Genomic DNA, 20719 nt, shown 5'->3' on the forward strand with positions numbered 1-20719 from the left:
AAGCAGAGGGAGTGGCAGAGGGAGAGGGAGAAGCAGGCTCTGCACTGAGCAGGGAACCCGATGCGGGACTCAATCCCAGGACCCTGAGATCATGACCTGAGCCGAAGGCAGACGCTTAACCATCTGAGCCACCCAGGCGCCCCCTTGTCTTGTTTTTAATCTTAGGAGAAAAACAATCTTTTGCTATTAAGTATTTTATCTCTGAGTTTTTCATACGGCTTTTATCAGGTTGAGAATGTTTCCTTCTACTTCTGTTGAGTGTTTTTACATGCAAGGGTAAATTCTTTTTCTGAATCTGTTGAGATGATCATGTGGTTTTTGTTCTTTGTTATTATGGTATATTACACTGATTTTCATATGTTAAATCAACTTTACATTCATGGGACAAATTCCACTTAATCATGGCATTTAGTGCATTTTAGATGTTGCTGGATTTGGTTTGTTAGTATTTTGTTGAGGATTTTTCTGTCTGTAGTCATAATGGATATTGGTCTGTGGTTGTCTTGTGATTTCTTTCACTGGTTTTGGTATTGGAGTAATACTGGCCTCATAGATTGAGTTGGGAAGTGATCTTACATTTTTTGGGAAGAGTTTATGAATGATTGGTTGTTAATTCTTTAAATGTTTGGTGGCAGTGAAGCCATATGGTCCTGGGCTTTTCTTTATAGGAAGTTTTTGGATTACTAGTTCAATCTTTACACTTGTTATAAAGGTCTGTTCAGATTTTCTATTTCTTTCTCTCTTTTTTTTTAAGATTTTGTTTATTTATTTTGACAGAGAGAAACAGTGAGAGAGGGAACACAAGCAGAGGGAGTGGGAGAGGGAGAAGCAGGCTTCCCGTGGAGCAGGTAGCCCGATGCGGGGCTCGATCCCAGGACCCCGGGATCATGACCTGAGCCGAAGGCAGACGCTTAACGACTGAGCCACCCAGGCGCCCCGAATCTTTTTTCTTTTGTCTTGGTCAGTCTAGCTAAAGGTTTGTCCGTTTTGTTGATCTTTTTAAAGACCCAGATTTTGGCTTCATTGATTTTTCTCCATTTTTCCATTTTCTATTTCATTTATTTCCACACCAGTCTTTATTATTTCCTTCTTTCTGCTCGGTTTGGATTTAGTTTGCTTTTCTTTTCTAGTTTCTTAAGGTAGAAGGTTAGGTTATTGGTTTGAGTTTTTGTTTTTTAGTAGACTTTATTTTTTAGAGCCGTTTTAGGTTCACAGCAAAATCGAGAAGAAAGTACAGAAATGGCCTGTATACTCCCTGCCTCGTCATATGCATTGCCTTGTCCATTATCAACATCCTTCACTAAAGTGATACATTTGTCATAATTGATGAACCTATGTTGACACTTCATTATCACCCAAAGTCCATAGTTTACATTAGGATTCACTCGATGGTTGTATAGTCTGTGGATATAGACAAATGTATAATGACATATATCCACCATTATAGTATAACACATAGTATTTTTATTCCTCTGTGCTCCACATATTCATCCCTCCCTCCTCCCTAACCCCTATCAACCACTGATGTTTGTACTGCCTCCATATTTGCCTTTTTCAGAATGCCATATAGTTGTAATCATACAGAATGCAGCGTTTTCAGATTGGGGCTTCTTTCACTTAGTAATATATATGAATGTATATAAAATATATATAAAATTTCTCGATGTCTTTCATGCCTTGATAGTTCATTTCTTTTTAGCACTGAATAATATTCCATTGTCTGGATATACAGTTTATTTATCCATTCACCTACTAAAGACATCTTGTTTCCAAGTTTTTGGGTGGACATGGGTTTTCAGTTTATTTAGGTAAATACCAAGGAGCGTGATTGCTGGATCATGTGGTAAGAGTATGTTTACTTTTGTAAGAAACTGCCAAACTGTCTTTCAAAGTGGCTGAGATTTTGCATTCCCACAGCAAGGAATTCTTATTCTATAACCTTGTCAGCATTTGGTGTTGTCAGTGTTTTGGATTTTAGCTATTCTAATAGATGTTTAGTGATATCTCATTGTTTCAATTTGCAATTCCCTAATGACATCCGTAGAGCATCTTTTCATGTGTTTATTTGTAATTTTATGTCTTTGGTGAAGTGTCTGTTAAATCTTTTGATCATTTTTTAAATCAGATTGTTTTCTTACTGTTTTAAGTGTTTTGTATATTGTGGATGACATTCCTTTATTAGATTATGTCTTTTGCAAATGTTTTTTCTCAATCTATAGGTTGTCTTCTCATTCTTTGCTTTCTCCTTTTTTAATGAAGTCACTTACACCCATAAACTTCTAAGCACTGCTTAGATTTCTTCTTTGACCCGTTGATGATTTAGAAGTGTGTCGTTTAATTTTCACATACTTGTAAACTTGCCAGATGTCCTTGTTATTGATTTCTAATTTTATTCCACTGTGATCCAAGACCATACTTTGATTTCTGTCCTTTAAAATGTATTAAGGCTTGTTTTGTGGGCTAACATGGTTTATTCTTACAAATGTTCCATGTACACTTGAGAACAATGAGTATTCTGTAAATATCCAGTTGGTTCATAGTATTTTCAAATCTTCTCTATTTCCTTGTTGATCTTTTACTTATCCTTCATGGAAAGTAGGATATTGAAGTCTCCAAGTATTGTTGAATTGTCTGTTTCTCCAGTTCTATCCATTTTTGCTTCATATATTTTAGGCTTTATTGCTAGGTGCATATGTGTTCTTAATTGTTAATCTTACTGATGGATTGTCCCTTTTGCCATTATAAAATGTCCCTTTTTTTTTTAAAAAAAGATTTTATTTATTAGAGAGAGAGAGCATAGTGGGGGGCAGAGGGAGAAGGAGAAGCAGACTCCCTGCTGAGCAGGGAGCCTGACGTGGGGCTCGATCCCAGGACCCCGAGTTCATAACCTGAGCCAAAAGCAGACACTTAACCGACTGAGCCACCCAGGTGCCCCAAAATGTCCTTTATTTCCAATAATTTTTGTCTTAAAGTTGATTTTAACTGATATTAGTGTAGCCACTTCTTTTTTATGTCTTCATAGATTATTGGTATATTCTTAGATTACTTTTTTTTTTTATAAGTAGGCTACACCTGACATGAGGCTTGAACTCACGACCCTGAGATTAAAAGTCACATGTTTTACCAACTGAGCGAGTCAGGTGCCCCCTTAGATTACTTTCAAGTTAAATTTTTATTACAGTTTTGTTTTTATTTCTTTATTGTTTTTCTGAACTAAACATTAATTCAAACTTCTGTGTAGGGTTGAAGATAGCAATCACCCTCAAAAAGTGGTTATTAGAGGTGCCTAGCTGGCTCAGTCAGTAAAACATGTGACTCTTGATCTTGGGGTGGTAAGTTAGAGCCCCACGTTGGGTATAGAGATTACTTAAAAATAAAAAATCTTAACATTTGGTGGTTATCAAATGTTAAGTGGAGTGTAAAACTTAGAAGAGAAAGATACTCGCTAGGGTTGATGAGAGGGATGACTCCTGGGAGAAACCTTTCCTAGAGAATCGAGCAAATAAAATTTACTTCATTTTGTGATGTTATTTTTTTAAAATAATGTTAACAGTGATATTAATAGCTATCATTTGTTAACAGGCTTCTATTTACCAGACACTATGTGGGTCACTTTGCCTGTGCTGTTTTATTTAAACCTCTCACAAGCTCTGCACAGTTAGATACTGTCCTTATTTTACAGATAAGAAAACAGATTCAGCAGATTTATTTAATGGAATCCCATGGGCCTCCAGCAAGTAAGTGAAGGAGCCATGATTTTAAACTGCTGAATTTCTTGTTACTGTCACTCAGTGAGTCAGCTACCAGGCCACATATAGATAAGTAGTTTCAGGTACTGTAAGAACTAATAGGAATGGTATGAATTTGAATTTATTTGAGATACTGTTAATAACTTATGTGTATGGTGTGTAAAGATTTTCAGTGATTTGATGCTATTAGAATTGAAAGAGAAACATGGCAAGAAGCAAAATGATGGCTAGGGGCTTGCACCAACAAATGGTCTATTCTCTTTTTCCTTTGTGTCCATCCATATTTGCCCTGCTGGACATGGCAAGGAATAGCAAATGTTTGAAAGAAAAGATGCCATAACTACAGTATCTCTTAGTATTTTCTTTTGTTTCTTTCAAGTGTTTGAGTTTACTTTATATATTTTCCCTCTAGATAATACATTCACATGGACCAATTTCAAAAGATACTGAATATACCAGGGTGTTCAGTGAAAATCTTTTTACCATGTCTACCAGCCATAATGCCAAGTAAGTTTCTTACTTGGAGGCAACCATTATTAGAAGTCTCAGTGTTTTATTCCAGGATGTTTCTCTTTTTCTCCCCCCATACTTTTTTCCCTCTTCTCTCTCCCCCACACCCTGAAAAGCTATAAATATTAGGGGAGAGTTAAAGGAATAAACAAGGGACAGGAAAACACCCAGGAATCAGCAACTATATGAAATCATTTCCACTCCTAGGCCTGAAAGTGCAAGGGAAGGGAGCTATTAACAGAACTTGACAAGAGCTTTAGCAGAAGGAGAGAGGCTGTTTAACAGGGTCTATGGTTTTAGAGAAAGAAATGCCAACTGCCTGTAGTGAGGGAACTGGGGCTGTGGGGGGACACTTTTACCACCCTCTGATTTTTTAGCCATCCCACTTACTGTTTGAACACATCGGAAGCTAGAGGACAAGGTTGCCTGGAAGATGCAATTTGTTTGGCAAATTGTGCACAAAGCAGAGTGGAGAAAGATGAGCAGTAAACCTGGAGAGGCAAATAGAATATTTAGCACAATTAGATTATATGTCAAAATACTATAGACAAGTATACTATACATCATGTTCTGTACTTGCTTTTTTTCTCAGCAATATATGGTAGATACCTTTTTATATTAGTGTATAAAGAGCTTTTTTTTCTTTACAGTTACATAATACTCCGTTACACAGATGTATGTATGGTTATTTCTTTCTTTTTTTTTTTAAGATTTTATTTATTTATTTGACAGAGAGAGATAGCGAGAGCAGTAACACAAGCAGGGGGAATGGGAGAGGGAGAAGCAGGCTTATTGCCGAGCAGGGAGCCCGATGTGGGACTCGATCCCAGGACCCTGGGATCATGACCTGAGCCGAAGGCAGACGCTTAACGACTGAGCCACCCAGCCGCCCTGTATGGTTATTTCTATAACCAGTCTTGTTAATGGACATAAAGGCTGTTTCTAATCTTTCACTACTACAAACAGTGCTGTCAAGAACAACTGTGTAAAATAATCTTATGCACATGCGCAAATATATCTAAGATAAATGACTGGAGTAGAATTGCTGGATCAAAGAGTATGTGCGTTTGTAACGTTAATAGATATCATCAAATTGGCTTTTGTAGAGATTATACCTATTTAATCTTCCCAACAGTGTATTGGCGTGCCTGCTTTTCCATTGCCTTTGCCAGCATGCTGCTATCAATATACAGAACTAATTATATCTACTGCCTTAACATTGATCAAAGCTCAGCAGAATGTTCACTCAGGTATTTTCTTTCTCTGTTATTATAAAATATTTTATTTGTTGAAAAAGAAAATATCATAACTACGTATGAGGAATAAAGACTAATAAACCATCACTTGCTGACCTACCCCTTAGGTTAGAAATAAAATATCCTGGTGAGTTCAACACTGTATCATTAAGTAATGACTGTTTTATCCACAATAATGCTTTTTTTTCTTAAACTTGTATATAATATAGACATGATAATATAGAATGGACATAATATAGCTACACCATCTTTTTTTTTTTAAGATTTTGTTTATTAGAGCACAAGCAGGGGGAGCAGGAGAGGGAGAAGCAGGCTTCCTGCTGAGCAGGGAGCCTGATGGTGGGGTTTGATCGCAGGACTCTGGGATCATGACCTGAGCCAAAGGCAGATGCTTAACTGACTGAGCCACCCAGGCGCCACTATACCATCTTTTTTTAAATCAACTTTTTGTTTTAGGACAATTTCTGATTTATAGAAAAATTACAAAAATACTACAGAGAGGGCGCCTGGGTGGCTCAGTTGGTTAAGCAACTGCCTTCAGCTCAGGTCATGATCCTGGAGTCCCGGGATCGAGTCCCGCATCGGGCTCCCTGCTCAGCGAGGAGCCTGCTTCTCCCTCTGACCCTCCCCCCTCTCATGTACTCTCTCTCATTCTCGCTCTCTCAAATAAATAAATAAATCTTAAAAAAAAAAAAATACTACAGAGAGTTCCCATATATCCCATATCCAGTTTCCTCTGTTAACAGTTTATCTTAGTGTGGTACATTTGTTATAATTAACCAATGTTGTTATTATTAACTTACAGTCCATATTTTATTCAGATTTCTTTAATTTTTACCTAATGTCTTCATTCTGTTGCAGGATACCGTATTACGTTTAGTCATGTCTCCTTAGGCTCCTCTTAGCTGTAACAGTTTCTTAGACTTTTCCTTGTTTTTGATGACCTTGACAATTTTGAGGAGTAATGTTCAGACGTTTTGTAGAATGTCCCCCAGTTGGGATTTGTTTGATGTTTTTCCCATTATCTGTTGGGGTTATGAGTTTTAGGGAGCAAAACCACAGAGGTGAAGTGCCATTTTCATCACCTCACATCAAAGACAAATACTGTCAACATTACTTATCACTGGTGATACTTACCTTGATTATCTGGCTAAGGTAGTGTTTGTCAGATTTCCCCACTATAAAGTTACTCTCTTCCTTCTTTATATCAGCTTTTTTTGATAATGTCATATTTGCCTGTTTATCTTTTCTCATCCTTTTATTTTCAGTTCTTTGGAGTTATTTTATTTTACATTTATTGTGATACTGATATAGTTGGGTTTTTACTGTCACATTTTGTGTGTTCTATTTGTACCACTTTTTCCTCCCCTCCCCCTTTTCTTGGCTATCTCCTGGGTTGAAGTGTTTTTTCCTCTGATACTGTATATTCCCCTGTATTAATTTTTAAGTTTTATACTTTTTTCCCCTATTTAAATGGTTATCCTTGAAAAGTCTTAGCTTTTATCTCTTCAAATACCGCTCCTCCCCCATTCTAGAACTCTGATTAGAGTTATGTTAGACATTTTCATTTTCTTTCATGTCTCTTAATTTTTATGGATTTTTCATCTTTGGTCTCTGTACTTCAGCATTATAATTTCTTCTTAACTGTTACCTGATTCTCAAATTCTCTTTTCATGCATTGTCTAATCTGCAAGGGGTTTTGTTTTCTATAAGTTGTAGTTTTTTCTTAAATATGCCTGGTAATTGTTTATAGTCTCTTCCATTTTGTTCATTTATAAGTTATCTTGTATTTTATTACATCATTTTTATGATTGGGTTGATAATTCCATTATCTAAAGTCTTTGGTAGCCTAAATCTCTGTTGTTTTTCTTGTGGTTCTTGTTCACAGTGCTTTATTTCTCTTGAGTGTGGGGATTACATTCACATTTGTGTTCATATTTGTAAACTGAGGATATCCTGAAGGTGAAAGAACTCCAGAAAGGATTTGCATTTGGGATTTCTCCTTTAGCACAGATGGATTTCTAACCTGAAATCAGCATGCCAGTTGACTATAGTTACAAATATTTAGAGGAAACTATCCTCATCATCCTACTTTTCTTCTTGAAGATAAGACAGTTTTCCTTGTTGGCTCACTTTGTTGTCATGTGGATTTTTTTTTTCTGACTAACTCTTTCACTGATGGTTCATACAACCCTTGTGAGGATCCCCGAGTCAGCTCTCCAACTATGTATGGACCTAAAACCTAGCATAACTTGTAAACCCCAGTATTTTTGCTTTTCCACTTGTAATTTTTTCATTAGATAAAAGGATCGTTTGTTGTCATAGGATTTCCCATTTTCTGGGTTTGTTATTACTCACACCCCGAGAATACATGGGTAATATATTGCTCTGTTCCCTGCATTTCTTATCATGATAGTTAGATCTCATCAGTGAAGTTATATATGATTTTTTTTTAAGATTTTTTTTTTTTTAAAGATTTTTTTATTTATTTATCTGAGAGAGAGAATGGGAGACAGAGAGCATGAGAGGGGGAGGATCAGAGGGAGAAGCAGGCTCCCCGCTGAGCAGGGAGCCCGATGCGGGACTCGATCCCAGGACTCCAGGATCATGACCTGAGCCGAAGGCAGTTGCTTAACCAACTGAGCCACCCAGGTGCCCTTTAAGATTTTATTTCAGAGAGCGAGAGAGCACGAGCAGGGGTGGGGGGTGCAGAGGGAGAAGCAGACTCCCCACTGAGCAGGGAGCCGATGCCGGGCTCAATCCCAGGACCCTGGGATCATGACCTAAGCCAAAGACAGACACTTAACGGACTGAGTCACCCAAGTGCCCCTATAATTGTTTTTTTTCAAAAATATTTCATAGTTCTATGTACTTCTTACTACATCATGAGGCATATAATGTGTAGTGTCTTTCAAAGAAGAAACATTACAGTTGACACCTCAGAAATACAAAGGATCGTAAGAGACTTCTGTGAACAATTGTAGCCAACAAACTGGATAACCTAGAAGTAAAGGATAAATTCCTAGAAACATACTACCTACCAAGACAGAATCATGAAGAAACAGAAAATGTGAACAGACCAACAACAAGGAGATACAAACCTCCCAACAAAGAAAAACCCAGGACCAAATGGTTTCAGTGGAGAATTCTACTAAACAATTAAGGAAGAATCAATGCCAGTCCTCCTTAACTCTTCCCAAAAATTGAAAGAAAATTCCCAAACTCATTTTAGGAGGCCAGCATTATCCTGCTATCAAAGCCATATAGACACTACAAGAAAAGAAAATCACAAGCCAGTATCTCGATGAATATAGATGCAAAGATTCCCAACAAAGTATTAACCAACCAAATTCAACAGCACATTAAAAGGGTCCTACACCATGACCCAGTGGGATTTATCCCTGGGATGGTTCAACATCTGCAAATCAATCACTGTGATATGCCACATTAGTAGAGTGAAAGATAAAAATCAGATGATTATCTCAATAGATGCAGAAAAAAGCATTTGACAGAATTCAACCATCCTTTTATGATAAAAACTCTCAACAGATTTTGTGTGGAAGGAATATGCCCCAACATAATAAAGGCCGTATGTGACAAACACACAGCTAACATCATACTTAACATTGAAAGGCTGAAAGCTATCCCACTAAGATCAAGAACAAGACAAGAGTGCCCATTCTCACCACTCCTATTCAACATAATACTGGAAGTCCTAGCCAGAGCAATTAGGCAAGAAAAAGAAAAAGCATCCAAATCAGAAAGAAGTAAAGTTGTCTTTGTTTGCAGGTGATGTCATACATGGAAAATCCTAAAGACTGCCCCCCAAAAATGTTAAATTCAGTAGAGTTGCAGGATGCAAAATCAACATAGGAAAATCAATGCATTTCTGTATACTAAAAACAAAATTATCTGAAAAAGAAAAAATCCCATTTACAATATCAAAAGTAATTAAGTACTTATGAATAGAACTAAAAATTATAAGACATTGATGTAAGAAATTGAAGAAGACACAAATAAATGAAAAGATATTTCATGTTCATGGATTGAAATAATATTTAAAATGTCCATACTACCAAAGCCATATATAGATTCATTGTAATCCCTGTCAATCCCAATGGCGTTTTTTACAGAGGTAGGGAAAAAAAAAAATCCTAAAATTTGTATAGAATCACACATGACCCCAAATAACTTAAGCAGTCCTGAGAAAGAACAAAATGGGAAGCATCACATTTCCTGATTTCAAACTTTATTATGAAGCTGTGGTAATCAAAACAATATGGTACTGGCATAAATGGAGACACACAGGCCAATGGAACAGAATCAAGAGCCCAGAAGTAAACCCATGCATATACGTTCAACTAATATTTGGTAAAAGGAGCCAAGAATACTTGATAGGGAAAGAATAGTCCCTTCAGTAAATGGTGTTGGGAAAACTGGATATTCACATGCAAACGAATGAAATTGGACCCCTATCTTTTTTTTTTTAAGATGTTTTTATTTATTTATTTGACAGCACAAGCAGATGGAGTAGCAGGTAGAGGGAGAGGGAGAAGCAGGCTCCCTGCTGAGTAAGGAGCCCAATGCGGGGCTCGATCCCAGGATCCTGGGATCATGACCTGAGCCGAAGGCACTTGCTTAACCAACTGAGCCGTCCAGGCACCCCGGACCCCTATCTTATACAACTTACAAAAATTAATTTGAAATGGATTAAAGGCTTAGTATAAGACCTGAACTATAAAACTTCTACAAGAAAATGGGGTTTTCTGATTCAAGTCTCTTATATTAAGTTTTTCTGGATTGATACTACTTTCTTTCTTTATACTTGTTTTGGATACAAAATCGTGTGGATTTTATTCTAGTTTACTCTGACTTTAATCTGCTATTAGTTTTCCTAAAATATCGTTTTCATATTAGCATGTCTCTCAGGAACTTCCTAAGTAGTGTCAAAGGTCTAGCCAGGGTTTCTGTCAATTAACCCTGCTCTTAGTAGTATATTAGCTTTAAAAAAAAAAAAAAAAAACCATGTAAACCTGTTGAAGAGTCTTTTGCCTCGGTTACACGGTCTCTTACAATGCTCCCTTTTCAGATCATAGACTTCAAGTCTAGGTCAAGATTCACTTCCATTAATTAGTAAATACATACATGCATGCATTCATCAGTTAAAAAACTCTTTGTATCCTTATCCCCCTATAATCTTTACCTAAAATTTCATTAACATGTATCTGTTAAGTTTGTACCATACTGTTGTACATATGCTAAAGTTTGCCTTAAAGTTTTTCAGTTGTTGGGGTGCCTGTGTGGCCCAGTCAGTTAAGTGGCTGACTCTTGGTTTCAGTTTCATCTCAGATCGTGATCTCAGGGTCATGGGATCGAGACCCACAAGGGGCTCAGCGTGGAGTCTGCTTAAGAGTCTCTCTCCCTCTCCCTCTCCCCCTGGTGCGCACTCTCTCTCTCTCAAATAAATAAATCTTATTTTTAAAAAAAGAGCCTTGTACTTACCTCTTAAAAAAAAAGTTTCTCAGTTGTTTAATGTGTATTTATTGGTTGTCTTTAACTAGATTGGAGGCTCCTTGGAGGCAGAGGCTGGTGTGTTAAATTTTATTTACATTTATTTTAATGTAAAGTAAAATGCTGAGTGTACAGTAGGTGCTTAATAGGTACTTAGTAGTTGACCTTATAGCCCACAGATATTCTATGAGCTATTCTAGTCTTATAAGATAAATTTAAGCTTTCCTTTGGCACAAACTATGTAATAAAGAATTACTATGATGATCTTTAATTACTGTTCATGGTAATACATTATATATACACGGAGGAATGGTACTCATCTGCTTTGACTCTGGATCTTTTATTCCTCAGGGTTGTTTTTTTTTGTTTTTGTTTTGAGGGCTTTGGGTCAATTATCTAAAAAATTGCCCAACAATATATCCTTTCTTCTCTATTTATAATTTAATGTCTAACTTCTTGTTACTAAGCAAAGTAATTTATAGCCTGAGTTTGCAGAATATTTATTCTTAAATAAAATTGGTAAAATCTCAGCCTACAAGCTGAGCAATCAAAGATGACATTTACATAAGCTTGTCTGAGGCTCTTCAACCTGGCTTCTGAAGTCTAGTGTTTAAAGTAGTGATGAATGCTAGAGAAAGAGTTAAAACTCTTTACTGTCCCATCAGGATTTCCACATACTTTTAACTTTTGAGTTGGTTGTTGTGATATTATTTCATGTCTTCAATAAAATCCACATTTGTTGGCTTGGAACCATATACTTTTTTTTTTTTTTTAAGTAATCTCTACACCTAATGTGGGGCTCAAACCCACAACCCCGAGATCAGGAGTTACACACTCGACTGACTAAGCCAGCCAGGTGCCCACGTTAAAGGTCCTTTTTTTAACAATGGATTGAGTCAAATACTTGCCACAGAGTGCTACAGCTAGGTCCTATGCCATTATATTCTAATGTCCTGCGGAACAGGCCAAAGTACCCCACTGTACTGCCACGTACCATGTGCTAAGATAGCTGTGGCCTACAGAGTCCCTGAGAGTGATGCCAATCATCATCAAAAGCATTTTTTTAAGCACCTATCTGTACATGGTTCTATCCTAGGCACTGTACAAAACGAGTTAAACAGACTTGGCCCTTGCCCCCGGGGAATTTTCAATCTAAGATGATGCTGACATGGACAGACATAAGGATATTGAGACAACTGAACAAACATTGAACAAGAACATAAAGTACTAACATTATGCACAAGCAAAGGGGTAAGTGCATTTTGTGGGATAGTATTAAAGGAAGCCCATGGGACATGAACAGGGTGGGGTAGAGCAATTAGTCAACCTCTATCAGGCTAGATTAGTTTTCATTGGGAAGTCTGGATTTTCATACAGACTTAAAGTAGGGACAGGACATTCCAGAAATAGAACACAACAAAAAGAAGATTTGGAGCAAAGAAAGAAACTTAGAACTATATTGTTGGACTCTTCATGACATCCAAAATTATGATTCTGGATGGTTCTGAATCTGAAAGTGGGGTTGATGTTTCGGCTTAGCAGGTTGGCATTAAAGTTGGGTCTAGATCAAAACTAGTTCAGTGCAGAGCAAAAAGCAAACCAAAAAAAACCTGGAAACTTGCATAGCTTTTGCAAACAGTCTGTTTTGCTTATTAAACTCTTTTATAAACCATTGGCCACTTAACAGAAAACTTCACTGGAGCTGTTAACCGTCTTATAAACTTATACAAGGTTGTCTTGTGAAGCACCTGTTTTTGCTCATTAAATTGTGTTCTGTGTTAGAAAATGTAGCACTTTGGCAACATATAGAAATTATTTCTTAAGAATTGGTGAGAGGGTTTTTTGTTTTGTTTTTTAAGGATGCCTTTCTATCCCAGAGAAAGGTCGTAGGAATTCTGATTGTTACTGTAAGCAGTGGCCATAGATGTTGAGCCCTAAATATTACCTGCCCTTCAGTCATTAATTTCTTATCTTCCAAGATGTGCCTTTAACACCATGCATACATAAATTTTAATTTAAATCACAGCTGCAACAAATCTACTTGCTCAGTGTCTGCCAGATAAAACTGATTACTTCTTTTTCAGTAGACACAAGACAGGAGTTTCCCCAATAACTCTCAGCTCACTGTTTGATGTCATTCACATCTGAAATGTGAAAATTTGAATTTACCCAGAGTATTAGGGTGTATTTTCTTTACAAAAGCTTCTTTATTGTACAAAAGAATTCACAATAGATTTTCTTTTAATTGCAAGCTTCCCTAGTGCCCTTCAAATTATTGGGTTTTCAAAACTTACATTTATACAGAGCTTCTTCAATTGCCATCCATTGTGTAAATATAGTACATTGAAAATGTAAGTGGTGAACCCCACTGAGACATTAAAAATTCAATAATGCCTTTTTAAAATATTGAAGCCGTTTTATGCCCTTAGGTATTTGACTTGTGTGATGTGCACTTACTCATACTTCCTCCTCCTCATTAGAATTGGCGTTTTATAGGTCTAGTCTTGTCTTTCCTCACTTTCCATAACTCTTTGTGCTGTAGTACAACAGTAAGAAGAATCTAGTAACTTGCTATTTTTCTTTTGACCCCAAGTCATGGGATAGTAGCACATGGTAAGCTTCCTAATAGGAAGAGTATGATATAGGGACTGCCATCCAGAGAAATTCAGTGATTGTTTTAACTCACTAAATAGCTTGCCTAAATAATCTTTAGCTCTAAGAAATACCTCCCCTGGATGGCAGTTTATTCTCATGGTATGTTTACTACTAAACATTTATCTTTTCTTTTAAGTATTAAATTGTTCTTGGACTAGTCTATCTGGAAGAGCCTGGAGAGGTTTAGGCAATATAAAGACAGAAGTCTAGACAAAACTATTTCAGAAAAACTGGAAATAGGGACTATAAAATACAGCCAGTGTCTTCATTTAATCTAGCACATCTTTTGTATATGATTCAAGGAATGAGTAGAAAATTTCCAAAAGTGTACAGGTTTTTTGTTTTTGCTTGCACAGAAAGAATTCACACCCATTGATTCAGGAAGAAAACTGAAATTGAGCTCGTTATATTAGAACCATCTGAGATCTTGAAAGAAAAAACAATTCAGACATCTCTAGATTACCCATGTTCATGATAGATAAGTGGTAGTGATGGTTTTTTTAGGAATTGTATTGCTTCACTCCATCAGTAGATAGTTCTAAGTACCCTGTTGAGAGAGGAAGAAGGTACATTGGAAGCATGTAAAATACCTTCTTTCCTTACCAATTTTTATTCTGACTGGGTAGAAATAGTCCTATAGTTAACTTGGACTGGGTACAGAATAGTGAAAAAGACCTAGAGATTTTCATATCATAGTTTTAAATATGTACCTCAGTAGAGAATTCAGCAAATATTTGAGAGTCATAGGAACTTGGGATTCATCAATAAGCAAAACAAAAACATTTTTCCCTTTGGAGCTTATGTTCTAGTTCAAAAGTCAGCAGACTTTTTCTGTTAAAACCAGAGAGTAAATATTTTAGGCTTTGCATGTGACCATGTTCCATACAAAACTTTATTTACAAAAGCAAGCAGCCAGCTGGATTTGGTCCGTGGCCCATAGTTTCCCAGCCATATTCTTGTAGGTAGAAACAGAATGAGTAAATTAGAGTATGTTAGGTGATAAGTGCTTTGGGAAAAAGAAAAATAGTGCAGAGTAATTAAATAGGGAGTATCATGAGGTAGAAGTTGGCAGGGTGAGTCTCACTGAGGTCAAGAAGAGGAGGAACCAAGAAAGACTGAAAAGTTAATGACTGGTGATGGAAAGAAAACCAAGAGATGGTGATGTCCTAGAAATATAATGAAGAACCATATATTGGGAAGAGGAAGGGAACATCTGTGTCAGATGTTGCTGCTAGGCCAAATAGGAGGAAGGCTGAGATTACACCATTAAATATATCTAATTTTAGGTTGTTAGTGACCATTATGAGCAGTTTTGGTGGAGAGAATTGAAGGAGAGTGAAAACAGGTAAGTCTTTTGAGGAATTTTGTTGTAAGGGAAGCAAAGATGGAGCAGTGAGGGAAGAAGGATCAAGAGAAGAATTCGGGTTTTTTTAAGATAGAAGAAATAATGACATGTCTGATGGAAATAATCCAGTAAAGAGTAGAGAGGAAATGATGTGGGAGACAGTTGGTGGAGCTGTGGCTTTGAGTTGGCAAGGGAATGGGATCTGGTGTGTCAGTGGAGGGATTAACTTCAGATAGGTGTGATGTTGGTAGGTGGGTACATGTGCCATGGAGAGTATGGACTTGGGGCTTCAATTTTCTGATTAAAGAATTATCAGTAGAGAATATGAAAGTTGAAGTGTGGAGGTTTCATATATATGTATCTATGGTTTTTTACTGTTAGTACCAGCATTTGAGGGATCTTTGGAGACTCACTAAAATGACTTTTATTTTACCCTCTGAGGGAGTTTTAAACTTAACCTAGCAAATTTGTATATTTTTAGGATTAAACCCTACATTATGAGATTGAATAATGATGCATGTAATGCCTGTCGTACAGCACGTGGAAGAAGTGCTGTGCTAACTATTATCAGAGGACATAGTTAGTAAATACGCTAAATGGAAATCATAGGTCCTTTGACATCCCTCCTAATGTTCTTTCTACTTCACAGCGTGGTCTTTCTTTATACAGTGACTACTGATACTATTGGCTGCAGCGATTAGGGGCTCCATAGATGGAGGCTTGTTCTTACGTGTTTTAATTATTTTATCATATTGCTCTGTTAATTTCTTTGTACAGTAAAAATAGTTTTTGTATATGGCATCCTCCTATAGATTGTAACCCCCCAGAAGGTAGGTAATAATTTTTACACATTTCCAAGAAAATGTCTCAAGTAATAGTTTGTATGTAGAGGGTATTCAACAAATACGGTAATTAGTAAATCAAGGTTTCATAGTTCTGTGACTGAACTTAGATACTCAGTTCTTTAGGACTTGCTCTAATTCAGGCCTAAGACCCTTCCACTATTCTGGAAAATTCTGGAGCTAAATTATATTGGACTTAAGCAATTAGAAAACCTCCAAATATAGCTATTCTAAATACCTTCCAAAGGAAGGTAGTAGCCAGATTTCACAGTAAGCATACAATAATAGAAATATAATTGGCACATACAACTGTTGGAATGCCATAAAAACTGGCATTGTAATCATTAAAAGAAGTTTGTTAAATGGGTATTATATATAAGTGATGAATGACTAAATTCTACTCCTGAAACTAATAGTACATTATATGTTAGCTAACTGGAATTTACATACAAACTTGAGAAAAAAAGAAAAATTTTTTGAGAGAATAATACTCAACTATTCCATATTGAAAATCAAAATAAAATAGATTGACTTCATATAACTACGAGAACATAGCCTTGGTTACCTTCACATACTGCACCAAGGAAGTAATGAGTGAAGTCAAAGAAGTGATATTTTTACCAAGTACTAGAGAATCTAATTGTGGGCAGGAACTGTTTGGGAAGAGCAAGCTGAAATGACCATTTCATTCTGTAGTAGCCAGTGTGAATAAAAGAATTGAGAGAATATATTTTCTTCATAAGAAGCAACTGTGTTCGAGCCTTTAATCTTAGGTTTACTGATAAAGATATAAAATTTGAAGAGGCTATTTCCTAGAATTTAGGAAGTAAAACTTAGCTATTTATGCAGACAACTGAGAAATTCTAAATTTATTTAAATCTTAGGTTCCCATCACACTTATAATAGTTATCTCTAAAGCATCAGAACATCCAACTTCATAAAAATATTTAGATCAGTGGAAAATATTGAATAAGTCATTTTTTAAAAATCTGTCTTGTATTGAAACATTACTTTCTTTTTTTATTATAGGTCCAGTTGTTTACGTCTTGGATCTTGCAGATAGACTGATCTCAAAAGCTTGTCCATTTGCTGCAGCGGGAATAATGGTTGGCTCTATCTACTGGACAGCTGTGACTTATGGAGCAGTGACAGTGATGCAGGTTCTCTATTTTACTCTGTTCAATGATAATTTTTATGTGAAGATCTATTAAATAGATTTCTGTTAGGAGAGTTTTAAAAATTACTACTATTCTTTTGAACAAGTAATAACCTTCTCGTGGCTTAAAAATAAGAAATATATAAGAAACTATCTAGTGAAAAGTCATCTTCTTACTCCTGCTCATTTGCGCAGGTTCCCCCTCACTTCTCCAGGTAGCCACTATTATTAGTTATATAATACATTCTTCTAGACTTTCTTTGTGCATGTGCAAGAAAAAATAAATTTGTTCTCCCACACACACATACCTTTTTTCCTCTTAAAGGAAGCAGAGTAGAACTGTACCCCCCCCTTTTTTTTTTTTTTTTTTTTACAAACAGTGAACCTTGGAGATCTTTTCATATAAGTATGTAGACCTCTTCATAGCATTCTATGTGTGGAATTAGAACAACTTACTAACCAATCTGTTGTTGATTAGACAATTAGTTGCTTCCTGTTAAGATTATTAGACTTAAATTTCAAGATTTAGTCCCAGACCCTTGACTCCTCTTTATACTTCTTCTTTAAAGATTTCCAGCTATCATCTCTGTACTTTTTGGGCTTACATCTATGTCTTTGCCCTGATCTGTCCTCAAATCCAGTCCTACAGTCACAGTTCGACTCTTCTTAAATGACCTCTTGTGATTTCACAGTCAGTATTATTGAAATCAGATTAGTCTTTTCCTCAATTTGAAACCTAAATTTATTCCCCATTATAATTTTTCTATACCTTTGATCGCTGCTATTATTTTCCCATCTACTCAGTCTGTATCCCACATTCTTAGGACTACCTTTAGCTCTTTCTACTTCAGAGACCTAGATCGGTCCGCTGACCCAAATCCAAGCAATGTTCATTTTTATACGTCTTCTATCTGTAGCTTCTTTTCCACAGTCTTAACCACCTGATTTCTTGTCACTCCCCCATCATACCTGTGGGCTAAAGGAGCCTCTTGATTGGTTTCTCTTAATTTATCCTCTTCTATCAGTCCATCCTTCTAAATCAGTCTTCCTAAAATAATACCTTCAACATCTACTTCAAGCTCACCATTTCCTCTGCCTTAAGTAGTGCTTTACCAATGAAGCACTTAGGTTGGGTGTTTCATAAATAACTCAGTAATAGTTAACACACTATATAATATTCTAGAAATTGCACATAACCTGTCTGTGCTGGGTCCATAGTGAATGGCATTTCTGGTTGCTTCATTAATAGTCATGGTGGGACATACATTGCAAGGCTTCTTCGTGAAGTGTTGATGACACCTCCAAAATCTGGATATAGTCACTAGAATGAATTGCAAAATGAATTGCATCATTTGTCATGAGTGTAATGGGTAAAGATTAAGAACCACTGACTTGAAAAAGATTCCATTTCTTTAACCTGATTTGTTACACAGGGTGCTTCACAGTCTCACTTCATTCTACTTTGAGGCCTATTGGGCTGTCTCCTCCAACCCATCCTTATGCTGTTTAGTTTTTTACCTCTGTCCTTTGGCTTTTGTCACCCTCCCTGCCTCATACCTGTCCTTCCACTATTCTTTTCCCACTTACTTCTCCATGAATCAGTTTTAGGTTCAGTCCCTGTTAGTTGTGAGGAATTTGAATGAGACCTTCCGCCTACGTTTTTATTGAAAAGACAACATAATAGGTAACTTTTTTTCCCAGCACTGGGCTAAACACCTTTCCAGCAGTGGTATATTTAATCCTCGTAACAGTCTTGTGATCTAAATACTATCAATTATTCCTAGTTTATAGATTTGGCGAGTTTACATGTCCACTACCACACAGCAAGAAAGACCCCCTACCCCTGTCCCTAATCTGGGACTCCTTAGGTGAAACCTGGTTCCAAAGACAGTGGGAACATTTTACCCTGGAACAATAGGACCTTAATGTCCAGCCTAATTCCACTTTTGCCTCTAGTGTAAAGATAACCCCCATAAGCATTGTCCATTCTTAACTCTTATACTATCCTTAATTATCCTTAATTCTGACTAAGAAAGCCTACTAGTTCACCACTGTTTCATTCTCCCATTTAAAAGTAGGTTCCTAAAACGAAGTGCTTTATAACATCAGGCCTAAGTTAAAACTCTTAGCCTTTCAGCATTGGTGAACTCCTGGATATTGAAGATCTAGCTTTTAGCTCTTAAGCAGAAAAACAAACCTTTATCTAAAACTACAATTCCTAGGCCTTTATTTTATACACAGATAACAAATTCTTGCAGAAGACATTTTGTAGTTCCTGAATCTCACCCCAAAATTGAAGTCTTAAAAATAATCTTTTTAATCTTGGGGCATAAAACCAGAATGTACATGACCATACACAATTTGCTGGATTTGTATTGACCAAAGTTCAATCAGCCCCATTGCTTAATTCAGCTTGAGTCTGCCCTTGAGTCTGACTATAGTAGCAGGTGGTAAACTATAGTTGTTGTACTATTCTGTTTCCTTTGCAGCATTTATATTTGCTGCTTGTTTGATTTGATTTGATTGTATCTCACTTCCAAAAGACATCTATTTAGCTTATCGTTTTATCCCCAACACCTAGGCCTGTGTTTGTCACATAATCAGTGTTCAGTTGAATTCACGCATAGTGAGCCCAGTTTGAGTACAAGGCATCTATCTCCACTTTAGATATAACAGGTGGGACAGTGGGTCTCTTGCTCATTGTTTGTCCTATTTATCATCTTTTTTGTTTTCTCATTCTTAGACACCAGGTTGTAAGGTTTTTACTGCCACCCATGAGGAATAAACTTTCCCTTACTGTAGTCTCTACCTGAACATCACTTGGCTTTATATTTCTGAACCCCAAATTCTAAAAAGAATAGTATAACCCAACAGGAACTTTTGAAATTTCTGAATTTATTTACTAATACTTCAAGAATATTTAAATCACATTTAGTTGTAACTTTATAAGTGATCATAATAAAATGATATAAAAATAGAATGTCCTGAAAAGGCGTAGGTAAAGACACAATCTCTGGGCTGATCCACTTTTGCCACTAGTGTGGGATTAAGGTTTATGAAATACAGGGGACCCTTGAACAACATGGGGGTTAGGGGCACTGATAACCCCCCTCATGCAGTAGAGAATCCATGGATAACTTTTGATTCCCCCAAAACTTAACTACTAATAGCCTGCTGTGACCAGAAACCTTACTGATAACGTAAAGTCAACTAACACACATTTTTGTATATGTACCATATGCTGTATTCTTATAGTAAAGCAAGCTAGAGAAAAGCAAATGTTATTAAGGAAATCATAAGGAAGAGAAAATAACAGTACTGTACAGTATCTATCAGTGTATATATAAGTGGACCAGTACAGTTCCAACCCGTGTTGTTCAAGGGTCAACTGTTTGTGAACCAGACTCTTTCACTTAAGGGCAACTCAGAACAATCATCCTTCACATACAAGGTGTCAGGTTTCTCTGTGGAGACACAGAAGAATATCAGTACCTGTACCATGGTTTTTCGCCACTTGGAAGAGGTTAGCCTCCTGCCCTTTAATACTACGTTGTATTTAGGGACGTTAATGAAGTACAAGCCTGGACTATATCCCTAGCTCAGATTTTAAAAGCATCCATTTTGGCTCTCCCCACATACTTATAAGATAGTTTTACCTGGATTGAGTGTGTTGTCTAGAATTTCAGTTTGCTCTG

At 36.6% G+C, this 20719-nt stretch overlaps 1 protein-coding gene across 1 annotated transcript in view; it reads left to right on the top strand.

Annotated features, from left to right (window-relative positions):
* MARCHF5 (membrane associated ring-CH-type finger 5) overlaps positions 1-20719 on the top strand; it is a 50228-nt gene that overhangs the window by 24019 nt on the left and 5490 nt on the right. Inside the window, exon 3 of the mRNA XM_021699488.2 lies at positions 16898-17028. Coding sequence (XP_021555163.1) covers positions 16898-17028 — 131 coding nt within the window. The remainder of the gene's footprint in view (positions 1-16897; positions 17029-20719) is intronic.

The sequence above is a fragment of the Neomonachus schauinslandi genome, chromosome 6 (genome assembly GCF_002201575.2).
Source record: "Neomonachus schauinslandi chromosome 6, ASM220157v2, whole genome shotgun sequence".
NCBI classification, from domain to species: domain Eukaryota; kingdom Metazoa; phylum Chordata; class Mammalia; order Carnivora; family Phocidae; genus Neomonachus; species Neomonachus schauinslandi.